Raw genomic sequence first — 22,953 nt, 5'->3', positions numbered from 1 at the left:
GTTTTCTGCCTTTGTATACATGCACAATTGTGAAGTCTTTATAAATTGGCTCTAGCTTTGAGCTTGCTGTATTTATAATGAAGAACAAATTAAATTAGTCATAAAGAAAAACCAATACCAATCAAAATTACAGTATTGATGGACATGTACCAGTAAGCCTTTGCAGAAGGTCTGAGATTGGCTAAAGTTGCCTAGCTGATACCAAATAATTCCAGGGCCACCAGCACCTAGGATACGGTTGACCAACATTTAGATAGAAGTTTTAAGGAAACCTCCACTCTGCCTTTCATTTTTGATTCACTTTTTAATCATGTGTTGCCACTATTCTCTCTCTCAATTTTTCACCCTTTGCTGCTTAAAGGGGAAGGAAACCTAGTCGGCGCAAACCCCCCACCCCCTCTCCCGTTTGTTGCCCACCCACCCTCCTCCCCCCTGGCCTACCCGTCCCGCTGGGCAAATGCCCCTAACTTTTTACTTACCCTTCTGTGCAGGTCCAGTCCAGACGACATCTTCTTCCACGCGATCTTCTTCCTGCTTTGACCGGCGCATGCGCAGTAGGATCATTTCGGCGGTACGATCTACTGCGCATGCGCGTGACTTTTGGTGCATGCGCAGTAGATCCGTACCGGCGAAATAATCCTACTGCGCATGTGCCAAAACGCCGTTCACAGCAGGAAGAAGATCACTTGGAAGAAGATGTCGTCTGGGTTTGCGCGACTAGGTTTCCTTCCCCTTTAATGCGTTTCGTGACCCACTAGTCACTTCATTAGAAGTGGAGAAACACCAAGGAAAGAACATGAAAAGTTAGGAGAAGAAATAAAATAAGGTAATCATAAATGGCAATAACCATGTAATGAAATACATCAATTGGTATTCTTTTGGGCTATAGAACTTTTCTGCATTTCAGCTGGACATACCCTGTGAGAATAACTACATCAGTACATAAAGTGGCCTGTGAAAGCTCTTTCTTTAAATACATAGCAATGCAGTATGCCTGAATGTCAGTCACCCCACCGGTTTTAATTTACTGCAGAAATGGCAATAAAAGCAGCAGTATAGGCATTGGCACTGCTTCCTTGCAATCTAGTTGTAGTCCTAGTTATTACAATGATGAATGAGCTATTTGAATGTAGTTTGAATATCCTTGTGTCTGAATTTGTTTTCTGAAAATACTTCTGTTTTTACCAAAGCATAATACAAACTGTTTGGGCAACTTACTTCATGCATTCTGCTGACATGATTACATACGCTGAGTGAGTACAACCCAATCAGAAAGCATGGCCTCCATTATTTGCCATATTCTACCCATCTTCTCCAACCAATTTCCATCTAGTTCAGTCATGGATCCCCAGTTTGCTTTAAAGGGATTCTGTCATGGGAAAAAAAGTTTTTTTTACAAAAATGCATAAGATAACGCTCCTGCAGCAGAATCCTGCATTGAAATCTGTTTTTCAAAAGACCAAACAGAAAAAAAACAGATGTTTTTAAAGGACAGGTATCGCAAAAATGTAATATAAGCTTCATCATACTGAAATAAGAAACTTTCCAAATACAATCAATTAAATATTCTGCATTATTTCTGAACAATCAAGTTTATCTTCACTATCACTCTCAGCATATGTTTCTCTTCATTCTCTCTTCATGCAGCAGTTGGGTGTCAGATTGACAGTTAGATCCAATATTTCTTATAGGGGGGCTTCCTTTCCTAGTAGATCTATTAGAGCTCACTAAAATAACTGATTCCAGTACACACAAAATCTAACAAAATAACTGCCTTTTGAACAAATCCTGCATGTAGACAAACAGACATGGTGTCTGGAGATTTTAATAGAGTGAGCTCTAATAAATCTAGGCAAAAGAAGCCCCCTAAAAGATGTATTGGATCTTACTGTCATTGGATATCTGACACCCAACTCCTGCATGAAGAGAGAATGAAGAGAAACATGCTGAGAGGGGGATTGTGAAGATAAACTTGATTATTTCAGAAATTAGAATTGATTATATTTAGAAAACTTCTTATTTCAGCATGCTGAAGCTTATATTACATTTTCATCATAGCTCCCCTTTAATATTTAATTTTGAAATCTGACATGGGGCCAGACATGTTAGTATCCCAGGCAGTGGCGGAACTACCGGGGGAGCAGGTGGTGCGAGCGGGCCAGGGCCCGCACCCCCTCAGGGCCCCCCGGCAGCACCGCACACCACTGAGATCAACCCGGCAGCGTGCCGTGCGGAGGGGGGCGGGGCCCGGCTGCGAATCACGCACCAGGGCCCGCCCCCTCTAGTAACGCTGCTGATCCCAGGTTTCCCTCAGCCATGTTACTTGTGCTCTGATAAACTTCAGTCTCTCTTTGTTGCTGCACTACAAGTTAGAGTGATATCAACCCCCCACCAGCAGCCCATCAGCAGAACAATGGGAAGGAAAGTAACCAGATAACAGTGCCCTGACATCCACATTGCTAAAAATGCTCCCCACCTAGTGGTAGATATGAGAATGGCACTCGGTAGTAAAAATCCTAGTGGCTACTTCTACAGTTACACTGAGTAGGAGAAACAATCGCTTATCTGAAAGCAGTTCCATTGTGAAGTGCTGACTCTTTTTGAAAGCATAAGAGAAAGCATAATGACCTGAGATGGCTGCCTACACACCAATATCACAACTAAAAAAATACATTTATTGGTTCAAGAATAAAATTTTAAATGATAGAATGAATTACTTGCAATGTAAACAGTGTCATTTAGTAATAAAATCTATACTATAGACATCAAGATAGAATCCCTTTAAAAAACCCAGTTTTCATTTACTCAAGGGACATTAACTAACCATATGCCAATAAGGGGATAATATTCTGCGCTAGGCATTTTGAAAGACCTAATTCCCTACCACGTAGTTGAACTGAAGAAACTCAGATAAATTGTGAAACAGAGAAGCACCTGGATTGTCACAGCTGGCATCCTGTCTAAGATCACTTTTCATGTAGACAACTGTATCACTGATTTTGGCCACCCAGCACTTGCTTATGGCAAATAATGGAGCCTGGAGAGATAACTGGCATTGGTGGAGCATTTTCAATTTTTTTTCTAATAGTATGTACTAAAGTGAACATGTGCAGGTACGGTAACAAGCTTGTTGGGATTGTGCTGCTGTGGCGTTTTAGGGTAGGACTCCACAGGTGATTTCCGCGCGATCCAACACTCTGCGCAAAAATGCAGGCGTCACATCGGATGCAACAGAAATAAGGTAAGTAATAGCATTATTGGATGGTGTCGCAGCATTGATCCGACACAACTTTCGGATGCAGACGCTGCATATATAATTTTTTTTTGTGGTGTCAGATTTAGAAGCTGAAGTTGAGAAAAAGCACAAGATGTTCAAAATCAGCTGCCACTTGAGGCAAATTGAAGTGCTATACATAATAAAGTAGATAAAATCTGTGGTGCTGAGTTGATACCCAAGTACCACTGCTACACTATTGGGTCACAGCCGTAACGTATTTGTTTTTCAAAATGTCACTAATTAAAACCAGATTTGGGCAAAAGTAATTTTGCTTTTTGACAACCTACTATGACACACTGAATGAACATAGTCTGATTTAACCACATTTACTGAAAATTAAACGTACACAGCCTAAAACAACACAGCAGCTGTTGTACTGTTCACTTTGTTTGACAATGGAAAATATGAACTTCTTTCAACCAGCGCCCTCCTTCTACTTTGCGCGATTATCTTCATAACAAGTACAATTTGATACACGTGTCCCTGTGACGCTTGTTTACAATCAGTGGCCTAACGGGCTCTGCATTGTGGGTGTTGTAGTCATCGTAAGGCCCTTGTTAATGGTTTTGATGGATATGAACGCGCCTCCGAAACTACAATCCCCATAACTCACATGGACCAAACACTAGGTTGCCTATTGACAAAACATATCCAGGTGAGCCAATGAAACGGCAAGTGCTGATCTGATTGTCAGATTTACTCGCCTATAGAAGCGAGCCTACTTTTTAACCTCCCATCACCATAACTGACAGCGCTAACTTTTCACCAATAAAAAGTGCACAAAAATTGACAGGCAGTTTACTATACCAATGAGCTTGTGTTATGCCCTCAAACGCCTGCCCTCCAAGGACTTTAAGAGGCAGAGATTAGGTAATGGCGACGGGGTTGGTAAGTAGTGAAAGAAAACTTTATGGCGATAAGTGTTAGGAATGTGTTACAAGTCGTTTGTCACAAGCTGAGACTTCTGTCTGAATTGGGCAAGTTAATGGTTTTGAGTTCGGGGGCTGTCATGGTTGTAACGGAAGTTCTGAGCGTTGCATTCTCGGCTTGTGACGTTCATTGTTTTTGTCAGTGTTGTTGTTACCGGAGGTACGTTCATTCATTTTCCTGCACTGACAGGCTGACCCCTCGGGTTATAGAGCGCCGACTAAGCGTCTATTGTGACACACAGTGTGTTATGTCTGTATAATCCCTGTTCCAGCTGTTACTTGTCAGGCTCGGTCCATTCAAACAACCGCTCCGCTATGGAGGTGATGAGGCCACAGGAAACCAATGCAATGGTGCCTCAGTGACTCGCAACGAAATATGGAAGCATTATAAGTTGCTTGGGCTTATTTGTGTATCCAACTGTAGACTTATAAAAATATATATATGTCTATAAATCTAATACATATCGTGTGTAGAGAGACTGCGCACCTACGGACGAGACTTGTTTCCTTACATATCATTCCGCGGTGCTAATAGTGCGAGGGCAGGATATGTCTGTACATGTTACACGGCTATATATAGTCTAATTAGGTGAATGTACATTAAATAGCTAATAAGCCCAGCCCAGTGGTGGCAGTGAGCACGGTCTGTACGGAGCATTTCCTTATTTCTGCTCAAACAGCTGATTTGCCTGACATAATTGGTCGGTTTAGAGGACGGGAGTCGCAGTGAGCGAGTGACGGGAGTGTATATTGCTGCGTGTAGTACAGCTGGCTGCCCGGCAGGAGTTGCAATGGAACAGCTGGAGGGGCTTGGGCGGGTGCCTCTAACCCCCACTACTCTCGCCTGCTCTTTCCATTCAGATCTACTTCCGTGTCCTGAAACGGCACCTCGGCTACACGAGTGAATACAAGTATGTTGTCTCAGTAAATTGTAGGAAGCTTCAGTTCGCAGGAATTGGGATTACACAGTCTCTCTGAGCGTGGAAAAACAATCCTTTAATAACTGCACGATCGTCGCAAACTCGCTATGCTGCCATATTGGGTGCTAAGAATGAATGAGCCGAGTGCGCAGCCGCATAACATTTATAAACAAGCCTTGAGCCGTCACGTGACGCTGGGGGAATGTTGTTGCGTTTCTTAACTTTGACTTGCTTTCTCTTCACAGTAACTTGGCTACATTCTGCATTTCTGCTTATATCTTCTACTCCCTGTACCTCACTGGCTGCGCATGCTTTTTTTTCTTTTTTAAATGTTGCTGCTCTGTAGGAGATGGAAATCTTATCAGCTGATGACTCCTCTTGCAGGCAGCAGTGGAGAGGAAAGGAAGCTCAGTTAGCTTGCATCTAGGGTTGCCACCTTTTCTGGGGAAAAAATACCGGCCTTCCTATATATTTATCTTTTTTTCCCTATTAACATTGAGATCAGCCATCATTTTTACCGGCCAGGCCGGTAAAATACTGGCCACGTGGCAACCCAACTTGCATCAAGACTACATAATCTCGTATGGATTGCACTGCTCTTTTCAGTGTCGGACTGGGACACCAGGGGACCACCTAAAAATATTAGACCAGGGGCCCACCAAGAAAATTTAGACCAGGGGCCCACTCTCAGTACTATTATTCTTCTTTCCTCACTCAACCTCTATTCTCCTAGTCTCTTTTAGTTAAACATACTATAACCTATTATGCCATCTATTTAGCCTCTTTGTTCTCATAGAAACAGGGAATGGCCATGATATATGCCAAATGTTTAGCAGCATGAGGGCCACTGACACCTGGGCCCACCGGGAGTTTTCCTGGTATCCCGGAGGGCCACTCCGACACTGGCTCTTTCCCAATCATCTTGTATGCACATAGTCACATAGTAGTTTGGTTGAAAAAAAGAGACACCCGTCCAAGTTCAACCATAAGTCTATATATAACCTGCCTAGCTGCCAGTTGATCCAGAGGAAGGCAAAAAACCTCATGAAGCCTCTCCAATTTGCTTCAGAGGGGGGAAAAAATGCCTTCCTGATGCCAAGATGGTAATCAGACCTGTACCCGGATTCATTTGTACTATGTTACCTTTTATAACCTTGTATTCCTTAGTTTGTTTTGAGTTTCCCTTGATCCACTCCTAATCCGCCCACTCCGCTTCATCCTTTCTTTAGACCCACGTCTGCCCCACAGTGATATCACCAAAGGGCAGGGCAGGCACGAGTTTATAAATTCAGGGTTCAGAAGCCGGCAGTGTGAAGATTTTTTTTTGCAGTAGCTGGCCCAAACCTGCCCAACCTGCAGGTTTCGGGCTGAACTGCACATTACTACTCTGTACAGTGGAAATATGACCCGTGGATCTATGCCCCTTTTAATAAGACAAATAATTCAAAAACAATAAATAAATTGTAGGCTAATTGAAGTTAGTTAACCATTCTATAACATACTAAAGGTTAACTTAAAGGTGTACTGCAGCTTAAAAACCAGCACCAGAACTGTCCCAATACTGTAATACAAATTGTACAAAAAGGCAAAAATCATCATTAATGTGGCTTTCTTACATTTTGCATTGCATTGGGGGAGGAGTGTCCGTTTAAGGTATTTGATGCTGGTTATGAGGAAAGGTAAAGCAGTAGAAAATCCCGAAATAGCTTTATGTGCCATGGGTCAAGGGTTTCTTATTTCAAGTGCTCTGCTAGTTTGTCTTAAAGGAACAGTAGCACCAGAAAATTAAAGTGTTTAAAGCAATGAAAATATAACCTACTGATTGCACTGCCCTGGTACAACTGTTTTATTTGCTTCAGAAACTTTATTATAGTTAATATAAATATGATGTTGTGTAGCCATGGGGGAAGGAGAAAAGGCGGAGGATACACATCAGATAACTGATAAGCTCTGTCGTATACAATGGGATTCTTCAGAACTGATCTGCTAACTACATTGTATGCTGCGCTTGAATGGCTGTCCCCATGGCTACACAGCAACTTGTTCATATAAACTATAGTTGTTTTTTTGAAGCAAACAAGCCAGTTTGACCAGTGTAGAGCACATTGTATTGTCATTTCTTTAAAAAGCATTAATTTTTTGCTTACTGTTTCTTTAAGCTGGCTGTTCTATTTTTCATTTAAACTCTTTTGAACATTTGACTGGCCTCCTTGGCTCCTAATAAGGATTTTAACATATGTTTGGATTCTTTGGAGCCATTTCTTTCTTAAATACAAACTTCTAGTTCTTTGAAATTCTGTAGCGTTGTTCATTTTGCTAAAATCTCTATGGTTTGGTGTTCATACCACAACACACTGAGCAGGAGGCTTGTCTGCATGCTTATCTAGAGCACGTTACCTTCAGAAAATCTGAAACTTCTAAATGATTAATTCATCATGCAGTAAGTGCTTTCCATACTTAAAACACTGTTCCTGCAATATTTACTAGCATAGTTGGCACACTGCTGAACTGGAGGAAAAGCTCCCTCTGGTGTTCTCATGATGGCATGACTGAAGCAGTATGAGTTGTAAAGCAATGTGTGGCCCCACCCTTTCTAAATCCGTCTGCAATGTCCCTATAAGACCACTTGATGCCACTATTTTATTAGAAGTTAAACTATCTGTGTAGCTTTACTGAGCACCCATGTTTTTTTTCTATACAGGAACTTATTGATTTAATAAGTAAAAAGTAGAACAAATCTGTTTAATAATTAGGGATGCTTTATATCCATTTCTTTTAGAATAGGCCAAATACCAAATGTTCCACAAAGGGTTATGCTGAAACCAGAACCAAATTCTAACTTGCATTTTCAAATTGGCAAAATCCCAGATGAGAAATTTGCATACATCCTGGGATTTAAAGGGTTCGGGTTTCATGTTGCCCAGTAACTTGGAAATATCCGAATCCAAATTCTGTTGGAAAAAATACTGCCATCAGGGTACTCACAAACGGGAATGGGACCTGTTATCTGGAAAGCTTGGGACCTGGGGGTTTTCCAGATAACAGGTGTTTCCATAATTTGGCTCTTCAAACCTTAGGTCTACTAGAAAATCTTCTAAATATGAAATGAATCCAATAGGCTGGTTCTGCTTCCGATAAGGATTACTTCTATCTTAGTTTGGATCAAGTATAGGGTACTGATTTATTATTACAGAGAAAAACGAAAATCATTTAAAAAAAAAAAAATATTGGATAAAATGGAGTCTATGGGAGATGGTCTTTCTGTAATTCGGAGGTTTCTGGATCACCGTTTTTTTGGATAACAGATGCCATACCTGTAGTTGCAGCAGCATGTTGTCAAGCCCTAAGGTATTGTTGCAGCTGCATCAAGTCAGAATAGGTGACAGTTGCCACAAAAAGAGAAAACACATATAATTGTGCATCAAGATAAAGAATCCTTGAAAAAGCAATTTGTTTACATTTTATATAATGCCCAGGATCCATCCATGTTAAAAAGCAGCACTAGAAACACACATTAGCACTCACTCACCAGCCTGGGCACAATTACATTTACATATTTGCATAAATAGGCAGCAGAGAAAAAAAATATCATTAATCCTTCACATGAATATTATTCACATGCACATGCATATGTTATTGGTACCTTAACAGTATATGCCACACAGTATATGCCAACAAAAAAAATGTTAGGTGGTGCATTCACTTTAGATGATGATAATGAAGCCCATAAGCTTCTGAAAGTTTCTTGAGCAGATATTGTCATGGAAACGCTTGAGTATGCATTTTTGACATCCGCTCCATGTTGCTGCACATGGGCCAATACAGTGGCTCCACATACAGGCACATAAGAACCATAGCGGGGAATTATGTGTAGCACTATCCTGGCTGGGTAGAGCCCTCCAAATCTTTTTTTCTTTTCTTTTTTTTTTTTTTTAATAAAGACGAGTAGGATGTTCAAGGCTGCACATCTGTGTTTATTTTCTTGTATTCATGTCTTTGCTCTAAGTATCCTTTTTTTTGTAAGATCACAATACACATGTTCAATTTTATGTGTGTTTCTTCATAACTTATTGGATGACAAAGCCCATACATTGCATTCTACTCACTGAGGCGCAGGCAAGCATTCTCCTATAGCGGAACTCAGGAGAAATTCACTGCCAATGAACACAGCCTAAGATGTGGAAGAGCCCTTATGCTTATAAGCCACAAGTCTGTCTTCAAATACAGTATCTTACTATCTGTTTACATGTAAAATAAACAGCAACACCAAATAGGAGCACTCTCTCAAAAAAGTCTTTGATGAGCTGGCAGAAAATATTGCCAATAAATAAATGTATATATGTATATTCTAAATAGTCCAGTAAAAATACTTGTATAAAAGCTTGTGTGTGAAATTGTGATCCTCTCATTAGGTTCCACTAAGGGATAAATCTAAAAAGGCCATCATTATAGAACTTAGTAAGCGTAGATTTTAAATGCAATGTCAGTGGCAAAGTATTCAAATATAAAATGCATTGGAATTGGAACACTAAACAAACAGTTTACCTGCTGGAATGCTTAATTATGGTAAACAATGTAAAGGATGAATGGATTGTTCCCTTAAAGTTGTGGTTCACCTTTAAATTTACTTTTAGTATGTTAAAGAATGGCTAATTCTAAGCAACTTTTCAACTAGTCTTCATTTTTTATTTTCTATAGATTTTAAATTATTTGCATTCTTCTTCTGACTCTTTACAGCTTTCAGTTGGGGGTCACTGACCCCCATCTAAAAAAAACAAATGCTCTGTAAGGTTACAAATGTATTGTTACTGCTACTTTTTTTTACTCATCTTTCGGTTTCGGCCCTCTCCTATTCATATTCCAGTCTCTTATTCAAATCAATACATGATTGCTAAGGTAATTTGGACCCTAGCAACTAGATTACTGAACTTGCAAACTGGTGAATAAAAAGCTAAATAACTCAATAAACACAAATAAAAAAACAATTGCAAATTGTCTCAGATACTCTTCTTAACATGATACTAAAACAAAACTCAACAGAATGAACAGACGTCCCCTGTTGGAAGGCATTTGACTTTGTGCTCCAGAAGAGGTTTTGTGTACCTAGAGTTTAAAATTATTACAAATATTAGCACTTCTTTAAGAAAAATATTGTATCCTACGCTCCTTAAACTTACTGGAGGTTATTGAATTCTCATTCTACAGGGACTCACACACGTTCTATTACATGCCTGGTCTAATTTATTTTCTTCGGATTTTTTTTTTTTTTTCGTTTTAATGCCAATTATTCAACATTTTCTGCTTTGTACAATTTGAGTTTTGTTTATTTCAAGTCAATGTGTTGTGTAAAGTAGAGTCCTCATTGAGTTGGTTGCGGGATAGTGACTGTTTTGGAAAGCCTATGATTAAGGGTGGGGCAGTCCAAAACATATCAGGCCATTATGGTGCTGTCTGGAGTTCTTAAAGGAGACATATTGTGTAAAAAATAAGAATGTACCAGTGCGTTATACTCATTTAGATATAGAAGAATTGTGCTTAAAAAAAGTAGTGCTTCAGGCTGATTTATTGAATATTTCTGCAAAAACCCTTCCTAATAATCCCTTCCACTTCCTGCTCCCTGAATTCCCAGGTTGTGCAGGGGAGCCGGCAGCTATCAGCACACTATACTGTAGGACAGGAACCAATCAGCAGCTAGCAGGACTTGATAGGGAACTGAAGCCTCTCTGTGCTTGTGTGACTGCAGGGCTGTGATTGGCTGTCCCCCTCCTACTGTACTTCTGGCAGGGACCGTTAGGACACACCCACCCCTCATTTGAAACACAGACAGGGACCAGTGAACATCTAAATGGAGCTCCAATAAAGGAGCTATTTTTAAAGATAATATTAATTTTTAGCACCATGTAAAAGCAACACCATATATTACTTATAATTGTCTACATAATTAGGGTTTCTTCATTTATCCTATCATGTGTCTCTTTTAATGTATAGCAGTAAATACTTGTAGCTGTTCCAGTGTTGCTGCTTTTCATGCTTGTTAGCATCTTAATATTGTAAACCATTCAGTTTCTTGTACTTCTTTTCCTTTTCCTTTTCCTTGACCTGCTTAGTTCAAGTGCTATAATATGGTGTGGGAAGTCAAGGCAAAAGATATGCCCAACGCTGTGCAAAAGGTCCAGTTGGTTATGGATAACAGGCTTACAGGAATGAACGAATCTTTGGAAATGTTGAAATGCAATGAGCATATTCCGTCCTCTCCTGGATATGAATCGTCTGATGATCATATGGAGCTTGGTAAGTGGCACGTTAATTGTAATATAAAATGTTTGCATTTTACAGCAGTGTTTTATAAATATTTGATACTAATAATAATAATTTTCTTGAAGGGATACTATTCCCCTGCACATTGCAGGTCATGAAGGATATTCCAACCATTTTACTGGTATGCTGCAGGATAGAGAGTGTGTCCTATTCCTAGCAACTTTGCATTTGGTCTGCATTATTTTATTTTTTTAGATTTTAAATTATTTGCCTACCTTTTCCACAACTTTCAGCTTTTAAATGGGGCTCACTGACCCCCATTTGCCCAAAAAACTATTGCTCTGTGCTCATGTACAAATGTTTTGTTATTGTTGCTTTTTATTACTTATTCCTCTACTCATCATTTTCCAAAAATGGAAATGAATTGCAAATTGTCTCAGAATATTAATGTATATGTCATACTAACAGTTAATTTAAAGGTGAACAACCTCTTCAATTATATTAAGAACAAGATGGCAGCTTGTTCCCTATGCAACTGTGGAGAGCAGGAGTTTTGACTGGTGCAGTTCTCCCAGAGTGGAATACAGAGAACAAAATACAGAGATCAAAATACCCTACATACTATTCTAGTCCTAAATAATACAAATTTTGTGAAAATAATGCAATTTGGCAGATTCTGTAAGAAAGCTATTAGACATTGAGTAGGTTTGTGTTTTTATTCAAAACAGTTTGTTTTGTGTACACATTTATCAGCTTGTGAATCTGTGGCTCTAGTCAATCTTGTATGTAGTCTATAAAACAGCATATTATGCACCTGACCTTGAAGTATAGTAAACCTTCATTTTTAGTTTTATTGTGCCAAAGATTTGAACCAGATATGGCCATGCCACCTTCCATCTCACTGTATATTCCCAAACAGGCTGCAGTCTTTTTCTAAACTGACTCTTTTTATTTGGGTTAGTAGTGAGCTGCTAACTATTGGAAGAGTTTTTTTGCAGAGTGACTGAGCAACAAAGTACTGTACATAACTTTTTATGTTCTAAATATACCCCATTAACCCAGGGCATTATTTCCATGTAAAGCTCATATTAAAATTTTCCTTTTAAAAATTTGAGATCCTAGTGTGAATATTATTTTGACGTGAACAGCTAAGAATGGAATTTTGAAGTTGAAGTGTTCAGCTACTTTTATTATTCTGAACTACAGATGATATTCCAGAATTGCGAACTGTGCCGACTGATTCCACATCACCTGAGGTTTTCCACCTTGACTCAGGTATTTCACACCAAGAATACACAGTGCCTTCATGGAGCCAAAATACCTCAGACATTTCTAAAAATGAATATTCGTGTGATACTGGCATGAATTGGCTGACTGAGCTGGCAAATATAGCCACGAGCCCTCAGAGTCCTTTGATGCAATGTTCATTCTATAACAGGTATATATATATATATATATATATTGCTTCACTTCTGTGATTGTAAGGGGAATACTGTAAATACAAGCTCAGTATTGTCTCTGGGAATTCAACAAATATTTGGCACATCAAAAATAAATCATTATTTAGTGGACTATGTGTACCATTCCACGAAGGGTATACAATAACCACTTAATCAGCTGCTTTATTCATGTTTTCCTGGATTTTCCATGTATTTATTTTCATTGAATAAACCTCTATATGCAGCTCAAACGTTTCACTTGTTTAATCTGCTTTCATTCTCCTGTTTCAGATCATCGCCTGTTCATATAATAGCTACCAGTAAAAGTTTACATTCCTATGCCCGCCCCCCACCGGTCTCCACAGAGAGTAAATCAAGCGTCTCCAAAAGTCATTGGCGAGAAGAAACAGCAGTCAGGCACGAACGAGTGAGTTTATTTTAATGAGCCTATCTACAAAAAGAAGTAGAAAGATTGCCAATGCACAGTTTGCTTTTAAAAATATATTATTACAAAAAAATGAGGTTTATTACCGCATTTTGGGCAAAATATGAAAGTTCACGTGCCGCGTCATTTAAAAAAAAAAATGTAATGGAAAAAAACTCGAATTAGTGAATTTGAGGTGAACATTTGATTAAACTCAAATTTATTGCGTTTTTTGCAGGGAAAAAACTTGAATTGAGTTTTTGAGTGAAAACCCACCACAAAAAACACTATTAATTTCTTTAAATTAACATGTATTAATAGAGCTCCAACATATTGTGCAGAGCTGTTATGGTTTAAGGCACCTCTGCCATTGACTTCTACATGACATTAACAGGTTTTAGCTGTAGTATTTTTGAATTAAAGCTATTTTCAGGGTCGGTGTAATAAATCTTAATTCGATAATTTGAGTTTTGACTGAAAAATACCCTCAATTTTTCTGGTTAAATAAAACTCAACCTTTAATAAATCAGTTCTGCATTCAGCTGATTTGGTAAATACTGATCCAGTATTTACCAAATCCTAAAATGATGGATTTTATTATTACGTGTTCATCTCATGTTAAAGGACTAGTAATATAAATACCTGAAAATAACTAACTTGCATATAAAGTTTGTATCTATTGTTCAAGTGCCTACAAATAATCAAGTTGGCCAATCATCCCTGACAGACACACTCACATCTGATTCATTAGGAATTCTGTATTTTATTATGTAATTTCATAGGCACTGAAAAATGCTTTCCAAAGTAAAACTCCCAAATGATTAGCCTCTTTATTGTACACAAGAGAAGATCACACTCTAATTGGCTCTAAGGTTGGGACTTTTGGTCTACATGCTTGCATACATTTAGTAGTGGATTATTTTCTTGCTTACTGATAATGTTGGCTGTACATTCATTTAGCCATCACCTTTTCCAGTGAGTATCGGCTAGAATGGAGGGGGGACAGCAAAGGGAGAGTTGGAGAACACCAATTTAACAGTGATGGGTTGAGCTTAAGTTGTAAAGGAAAGTAGAACAGAGAGTATAGAATGGAAAAGAGCAGGGAACATGGCAATGCAGAATAGTGAAGGAAAGAAGGGGTGGAGAACAGGCAGAATAGAAAGGAAAAGAGAACTGCTGAATGCAATGGCAGAACATAAAAATATGTAATAGTAAGAACAGTAGAAAGTAAAATACACGATACAACAGAAGATAAAAAGAGTATGTATATGTGTGAGGTGAGGGGGAGATGCTGTTAAATGTTGCCTGAATCGGGGTCATGAGCAAATACATTGTAAAACCCTCTGTCAGAAGGCATACCCCTCATGATTTATGGTTTCTCTTTTGTAACAGACCAACAGTGAATCGGAATCTGGCATTTTCTGTATGTCTTCATTTTCTGATGATGATGATTTAGGATGGTGCCATTCTTGGCCACAGACTGTTTGGCATTGTTTTCTGAAAGGTATTGTTATTGTATTAAATAATTTGTGATACTGCAAGTTATCTGCATTTTACATTTACATACTACTACTTCTTTGGCCCTGTTACCTTTCTTGTGATGGCTAAAATCAAGCACACTGCTGAAACATCTAGAATCTGTATGAAACATGAGCCAACATGCATTGCACTCTTTATTAATATGGATTCAAACTAGTGTCCACTTTGTTTGCCACATACAAGTTGTATCACTCACAGTTAGAGATTGGCATAAGTAAATGAGCCTCATAAATTCTTTCTGATTACTTAAAACACTGACCTATTGCAAATTAGACACAATTAGCTTGAACTACAGAATCTGTTTCCCTGAATAACTGGGAATTACCTGATCCCACAGGTTACCCTTCCCTGCGCCTTCAAGGTGCCAATGAAGAATTATGGTCTTGTGCCACCTTTACACATTAACCCATAATTGGAGAGACCATGTTTTTGTCCCATAGTGAAATTTATGTTATACATTTATGTTAGCCTCACTGCAACGTATAGGGAACCAAATGTTCATCAGTTTAACCTAATTTGAAATATTTACACTACCTATGATTTTGGTCAGGCTCAATCTTTAATCAGTTCATAGCTGACATATTGAAAATCTATTTTTTTTTTTTTTCATTTCAAGACCATTTGTGCTAAATAGATTTTATGATTATGCTTATTTAATTAATGTCCCAGCAGAATTATGTTTAGAGTATGGGTAGGTCATTTTATTGCCTACTCAAAAACCTATTCTGTTTTAAATATGTGCAGTCGAAACGTCTGTATAAAACGTATCCCATACTGGAGTGCTGAATTACTGTAGGTGCTCAAGAATGACAACTTGGTTCTTTGCGTTTTTGAAGTCATGTTGTGTTCCATTCCTTTGTTGTGCGTTCATAGTCAACTACAGCAGCAGGGGCATAACTATAGAGGAAGCAGACCCTGCGGTTGCAGGGGGGCCCAGGAGTGTAGGGGGCCTAGTGAGACCCTAATTAATTAGCAATTTTAATATATCTTGGTAAAATAGGCCAACTTATAAATATTTTGGGGCCCTAAATTGAATTTGCTATGGGGCCCAGTAACAACTAGTTACGCCACTGTACAGCAGCAAGTTAATGTAGGGTCACCAGTGTGTTAATCCTGAGCTGGAGGTTTGGTTTGCATCCTAAACCAATGATGGGTGTAAATAGCTGCTTTGCATTTATAAGTGAACAATTTGAGGCTCACAATCCCACAAGGTATCGGCTATGGCACTAGGTTATAGCTACACTGGAAATCTTTTCTGATTGTATTCATTTGCATAAGTGATCAATAAGACAATCAGTATGTACATATTCTGCAATGAAGAATTATTTTACAAGATGTAGTAGACAATCAACTAATCACTGCATCTGACCTAGGCTACTGCCTGATTGCACAACCACTTCACTTACAGCGCTGTAAAAGATGCTAAATTTGGAAAATCAGCAAGGGGTTGATGTTTAGACATTCTATTATATATGCATCAGAATCCCTTATTGTCTATGTGCATGCATATGTGTTGTTAAATGGCTTTTGTTTTAATTCCCTTTTTTAATAGGAACCCGTTTATGCTTCCATAAAGGGCGCAAAAAACAGTGGCAGGATGTTGAAGATTTTGCCAAAAGTACAAGATGGAGAAATGAGAGGGGCATTGACTCATACAAGGTATAACCAGTGTTCACCATTGTCCTGAGATCTATTTTTAAAGGACATGTAAACTCCCACAAAAACATTTAATCCATCAACAGCCTTTTTGAAATCTTTAAATACCTGCCACTCTGGTTGTTAAAAGGTTTATAGTAAGGCTGCGAAACCCTCTCTCATTTAGTTTTCCTTCTCCTCTTTTAACCGACTCTGCCCCTCCCTTGGGACTTACTTTGGCTGATGGCTACTGAACATGCTCAGATTACTTAACACACCCTCCAGTCTAACAGCCAATGAAGAGACAGCATTGCTGGTTCCCATAGACATTCTGCTCTAGCGGTCTGCTCCTATTTTTTTTCTCCTGAGCTCAGCTTAACCATTTAAGTGCTCAATCCAAGCAGGACTTTTTTTATCAAAATAGGTTCTGCCTGTGTAAGCCTGCATTCTTGATTTCATAACCTTTACAGTGAATGTGTGTGGTTTGCAGATGTAAAAGTCACTCATAACGTGAGGGAAAATAACTGCTGGGTGAAAGCTGCCATTTTTTTTTAGGGAAATGCGATGGCGCTGGCAAATGGGGGGGGGGGAATATACAGTACAAATGATGTGGTTTTGGTGGGGGAGATGTGCCCAATGGACATGGTAGGAAAATGTAGAGGTTACATGTTCATTTATCTTATTAAACAATCTTTTTTGTATTCTGTGTTATGGAGTTTCCATGCTTTTCCCACTCTCCACCATGCCCCTTTCTGTTTTGTATTATTAGACCTAGCTTCATTTTTCTTGCCACTAACCATGTGCTGGCTGGAGGTGCAGTTCTATTAAAGAGATTTTCTGTGCCACCCACTGGACAGAACATTTGGCAATCTTGACTGCTTCACTGTAGCCACCCAGTAGCATCCAGAATTATGTGCCAATAACTGCTCCTGTTTTTGCCTTTTTTAAAGTTTATGCTGATAATCTTCAGTGCCTTTTAGCTCAAGGTGACAAACATTTACAGGAAATAAATAGTGTCACTGGCATAAAAAAAAAAAAGTATGAAGATGATGATGAACTCAAAGTTCTTTATACCTAAAGCAATTTGGGATGTTCATAAAGAGACGGTATACACCCCTTTTCAACATGAGCTCAACGAATGGTGCTTTTAGCTAATGTGTTTTTAGGTGTCACAAGCTGTAGGTTTATACACGGTGGAGAGTATAGCTGGTCCTATGACTGTCCCACTGGTGCTCCGTCCTAGCACCAGATATAGTACTATAGCTTTACAAAGTTGAGATCAGAAGGACACTGCCGCAGATTTACTGCTGATGTGCAAATTTATTGTCCACACAACATGTTTAGGGCAACATATGCCCATATGAAAAGGGTATATGTATGCCCATATGACAAAGGGCATATGTTGCCCGAAACATGACGTGTGGACAATAAATTTGCACATCAGCAGTAAATCTGCGGCAGTGTCCTTCTCTTCTTAACTTTGTAAAGCTAATGTGTTTTTAGGTGTATACTGTCCCTTTAAGCAACTGAAATTTGAGAAAAGGTTGAGAAAAATATTATGTTTTAATAACTATAATCTACACAAGATGTTTACCTTTTAGGATTATGGTTCCGATGGTCTTAAGTTGGTCTCTTACGAGGAGTGTGTATCGTATGGAGAATCCGTTGTGCAGCTTACTTTTGATCCTGGTACAACAGATGTAGGCTTGCTGACAGTGGAGTGCAAACTGGACCACCCGTATTATGTGAAAAATAAAGGTATGGTTTGCTTGCAAGGGTAATGTAGGTCTATAGTTATCATTTAATTGTAATTATTTTCCTAGTGATTTATTCGTAATACATAACTACACAATTTCCTAATACAAATGATTGTAGGTCAACATAACAAACATCCTTAGGTGCTGGTAAAATGTTTGTTCCAGCAAAAGGCTGCACACTTATATTTGTGTCTTCTGTGCTCTGTTATAAGTGAGAGATATATATATATATATATATATATATATATATATATATATATATATATATATAATACACAAAAGCCATGAATATCTTGTAAATTATATCCTTATAAATGGTGAGTTCTGATGTCATCAGTTATAAACGGTGAGTTCTGATGTCATTTCAGTCACATGACTCACTGAAATTTGTGTATTATAATAAAGTACTCCCTGTTGCAAAATATGAGGATATTAGAAGTTACGTCGGAGTTCCATGACCTGTATAAAAACACTCTGCCTTCGGCCTCGTGTTTTTATATGGTCATGAAACTCCTCTGTAACTTATAATATCCTTATATTTTACAAGAGGGGGTACGTTATTCAAAATATATATATATATATATATATATATATATATATATATATATATATATATATATATACTGCAGTTGCTTTTTATAGTAAACATAAAAAGAATCAGGCTGCTTTCTTAAGAGGAAAAAACCCAGATGTTTATCTTTTATTTAGTGAGAGATTGGATGGTTTACATTACAAGCCTTACAGAAAGACAAGTGTTAAGGATTTTTCTGATTATTATTAATTTAACATTCACAGGTTGGTCATCTTTCTACCCAAGTCTAACTGTGGTTCAGCACGGTATTCCCTGTTGTGAAATTCATGTTGGAGATGTATGTCTACCTCCTGGTCACCCAGATGCCATAAACTTTGATGATTCTGGTGTTTTTGATACATTTAAAAGGTAATCATTAATTATCCGCTCTTCAGGCCTGTGACACAGGGCATTTTAACCACTGATGTATTCAGCCAGGAAACCTCAGCAATCAAACCCACCAATCTGCACGTCCCATAGAGATGTATGGGAAATGCTCTGCCTATAAAGGTGGACCACTACTTAGAGAGGCCACAGCTCCCAAATTCTTTTGATATTCTGAAAAGAAGGAGGGGAAAAACATTTATTTAAGATATAGAAATATGGTTCTCTATGGTTGTCCAATTCATTGGTTTAGCAGCTTGTCATTTAAATGGGCCCACGCATTTTCAGTTGGACTTTGCATAGTGTAATAAGATTACTATGGGGATGAGAGGATATCTCCACATGGTTTTCTAGGGAATAACTATTACATTCTTATCAGTGGCACGGTTTGTATATTTATTTCTGATCAGCTGATCTTATTGTTCCAGCTATGACTTTACCCCAATGGATTCTTCTGCTGTGTACGTGTTAAGTAGTATGGCACGTCAGCGCCGCGCTTCATCCAGTGGAAGAGCAAGCAGTCCAGATACAGAGAGATCTGAGTATTGCAAGGATTATGTATCTCCCAGATCTTCACAGACCTCCTACAGCTCATTATGTAATAAGACTGGCAGGAATCACACCTCAGGGACTGCAAACTCTGTGACTGTCACATCACCCAACAAGTGCAAAAGACCAATGAATGCTTTCATGCTTTTTGCCAAAAAGTACAGAGTTGAATATACTCAGATGTATCCAGGAAAAGATAACCGGTAATTAGATGAATTTTGTCAATAGAAATCTGCTGTACAGAGTCACCAAACAAAGTAGATTAATGTTATTATTTTTATTCATGAGCAATACATTCACATGTGTTCAGCTTGTTGCCAAAGGGAACAAAAACCTTTCACAGCCTTTCATCTTAGGTCCAGTCAACTACTAAGCAGTGATGGTTTGTCAATGTCATTGTGTCTAAGATGAAGCAGACCAGTAAAATGAGGGAATAAAATGTATAATGTATAACTATGTTTACTTTTCTGCACTACACCATAGTCTGCTGTGTTAACTGTTTGAGGTTTTCAACTTTACATCATCAATAGAATCTAAAATGATCAGGCATCAAATATATAGTGTTAATTGTACTGCCAACAATGTGTGTCTTTACACAAAGCTTCAATACCAATAGGAAAAACTGCCATTGTTCAGATGACTAAATGTAACATCAGAATGTTTGTAGATAAGTAAAACTATATGGAGGCTGCTCTGTGGTTTCTATATTGTTATTTCTTAATGAAGATGCAGATGAACAAGTGCCGTTATTACAGGCCAGTGGTTAGGGCTTCTGAAAGGCGTTGCAGTTATTTGCAGAATAATTGAAAAGCTACAGAAAACACTAGAGCCCCAAGAGTGGGAAGCTGGATGAAGTGATATTTCTAACTTTGTCATTTTTTTAACACTTTGCAGAGCCATAAGTGTGATACTTGGTGACCGGTGGAAAAAGATGAAGAATGAGGAAAGGAGGATATACACTATAGAAGCCAAAGCTCTGGCTGAAGAACAAAAACGTTTAAATCCCGACTGTTGGAAGAGGAAAAGAACAAATTCAGTATGTTCCTATAAACATTAAACCCCTCAACACTACTGAACTGAGACTGTCCTCACTATTCACTTGTTAGTCCCATCATGTGTCAGTGGAGAGACAAGTTAAAAACTATTTTCTATTAAGGAAGATTAGAGGTAAACTAGAGAGACATGGCTTGCCATGGCACATCAGGATCCATTTAAATTTCAAATAGGTGTGATGAGCTATTTAACTAGAGGGATAGCATTTGAGTCAGCATTTGTAACTTATTAGCAAAATCACAAAACCAAAGGACATTGATTGAATGTACATGAACATATGTTCCCCTTTAACTCAGAACATACTGCTATGACTCCACTGATATCTAAATGAGTGTTCACTAACTGGATGTTGTGGCTCACTAGAATGCCTCTGATGATTTAGGAGAGCCAGATTCTTCTTGGTGATATCTGAATATCTTTGACCATGAACTTTCATCTACTTAGACTCTCATTTGTAAGCTGTGAGTATATAGGCAATGACACACGGGATGTTTTGTCGTCGGCAATTAATGGTCCCTACTTTTCTTCCTATAGACATTTCACATTAATGCCAGCGGGGAGGAAACTAGGGATGTTTTGTTACTTGTTGTGGAGCAAATTTACCACTGACAATACGGTCCATGTTCCATTGTCCTACACTGCATTTGTTTACTTACTTGGGGCTTCAAATGTGCATCTATTGCAATGCATATATTGCATTTCTGTTTGTGTGCATTGCTGGAATTTCAATTGCCGTTTATTGTAATTTAAACATGTAATGAATAAAAAAAAACAGTACAGGTATGGAATCCATTATCCGGAAACCCGTTATCTAGAAAGATCTGAATTATGGAATGCTCGTCTCCCATAGACTCTTATTTTATCCAAATAGTTCAAATTTTTTAAAATTATCTCCTTTTTCTCTGTAATAATAAAACATTAACTTGTACTTGATCCCAACTAAGTTATAATTATTCCTTATTGGAAGCAAAACCAGCCTATTGGGTTTATTTCATGTTTACATGATTTTCTAGTAGACTTAAAGTACAAAAATTTAAATTATGGAAACCTCCATTATCCGGAAACCTCCAGGTCCCGAGCATTCTGGATAACAGGTCCCATACCTGTACAATATTGTACTAAATGCAGGTCTACAGCAAAATGTGTGTGGCTTCCCCCATTATTATGGGGCAGAAGGAAATATATAAGGAACTTTGTGCTTGTAACCCATGACTTTAATGTATCCGTATTTAGTGCTGCCCAGTGTAATTGACTGTATTTTCTTTTCCAATCCAGGGTTCCCAACAGCATTAAACATGAACATTGCTGAATCCTCGTGGAAGTGATATACGGCTGCATCAATGCGACAAATAAAATAAAAATCACATTCACAATATTTCTCGGTATTTGTGAGCAGAAGATGTTCTGTCATGTAAATGGATGGAATGAGTGATTTTTTTTTTAAAGAAAAAAATATATAGCATTAAGTATGCAAAAAATATCTATTTTAAACCAAATTGCCTTATTTTTGAAAATGTATGTTATCAGGTAACAGGCTTGAAAATTTGATATCCTGTGGTGCTAAATCAGCATATTGTTTGACTACAGATAAAAAGGGGAACTTATAGAACATATAACTGCTGTTTATTGACCCTACTGCTTATTAATATGTATTGCATAAATTATCTTAACGTTAGAATTTGTATTTTTCTGACGTGATATTTGAATGCAAAGTGCATGAGCACTAACTGACTATCCAGCGCCACTGAGCTTCTTATACTATGGCAGGTGGATCATTCACTTCCTTGTGGGCAGAGAAGCCTGAAGTGAATTGAGACCTCGCCAGAGGCCAAGGTGTTAAAAGCTTATGACTTAGTAATGTAGTTTGCTGAAGAATCTACAAAGATTATATTTTGTTAGAGAAAATGTCATGTATGATGTGGGGCCGACCTTGCACTTATCTATGGTGCAACACTTGCACTTTACTTTTCTTGCAACTGTCAGATTGAACGGCTGCATTTCTTTATTGTGTTGTAGCTGTAGGGCTATGACCGGCTGCAATCATGGCTATTTGTGTTACTATTCAAGAATCACAGCTGTAAAACAGTTTGTCTGGAACTTGTGGAAACATAATATTGCCCCTATAATTTTTGCACACTATATTCTTGTATATTTCAAATAAATTTGTTCAACTAGAGCTCTGGTTTCATACATTAATGTGCAATAAAATGTAAAGTTG

General features: G+C 38.2%; 1 protein-coding gene across 3 annotated transcripts; it reads left to right on the top strand.

Annotated features, from left to right (window-relative positions):
* Positions 1 to 4,058: 4,058 nt before the first annotated feature.
* Positions 4,059 to 22,911, top strand: hbp1.L (HMG-box transcription factor 1 L homeolog). Of its 3 annotated transcripts, NM_001092482.1 has the most exon segments (11): positions 4,154 to 4,165; positions 11,234 to 11,417; positions 12,591 to 12,822; positions 13,115 to 13,250; positions 14,640 to 14,751; positions 16,339 to 16,445; positions 18,023 to 18,179; positions 18,974 to 19,118; positions 19,562 to 19,885; positions 20,577 to 20,718; positions 22,011 to 22,911. In NM_001092482.1, coding segments are annotated over 10 exon segments (1,542 nt in total). In that variant the 5' UTR covers positions 4,154 to 4,165; positions 11,234 to 11,248; the 3' UTR covers positions 22,029 to 22,911.
* The last annotated feature ends 42 nt before the right edge of the window (positions 22,912 to 22,953 follow it).

This window comes from Xenopus laevis, chromosome 3L (genome assembly GCF_017654675.1).
Source record: "Xenopus laevis strain J_2021 chromosome 3L, Xenopus_laevis_v10.1, whole genome shotgun sequence".
Taxonomy (NCBI): Eukaryota; Metazoa; Chordata; class Amphibia; order Anura; family Pipidae; genus Xenopus; species Xenopus laevis.
Note: the sequence above shows the minus strand (reverse complement) of the source record. Positions and strands in the feature narration are given on the sequence as shown.

Bases quoted from the DNA above. Each gene is read 5' to 3' on its own strand.
- hbp1.L (XM_018250960.2), top strand. The intron at 11,418-12,590 runs GTAAGTGGCACG...TCTGAACTACAG, and splicing joins TGATGATCATATGGAGCTTG to ATGATATTCCAGAATTGCGA. The intron at 19,119-19,561 runs GTAATCATTAAT...TTATTGTTCCAG, and splicing joins GTTTTTGATACATTTAAAAG to CTATGACTTTACCCCAATGG.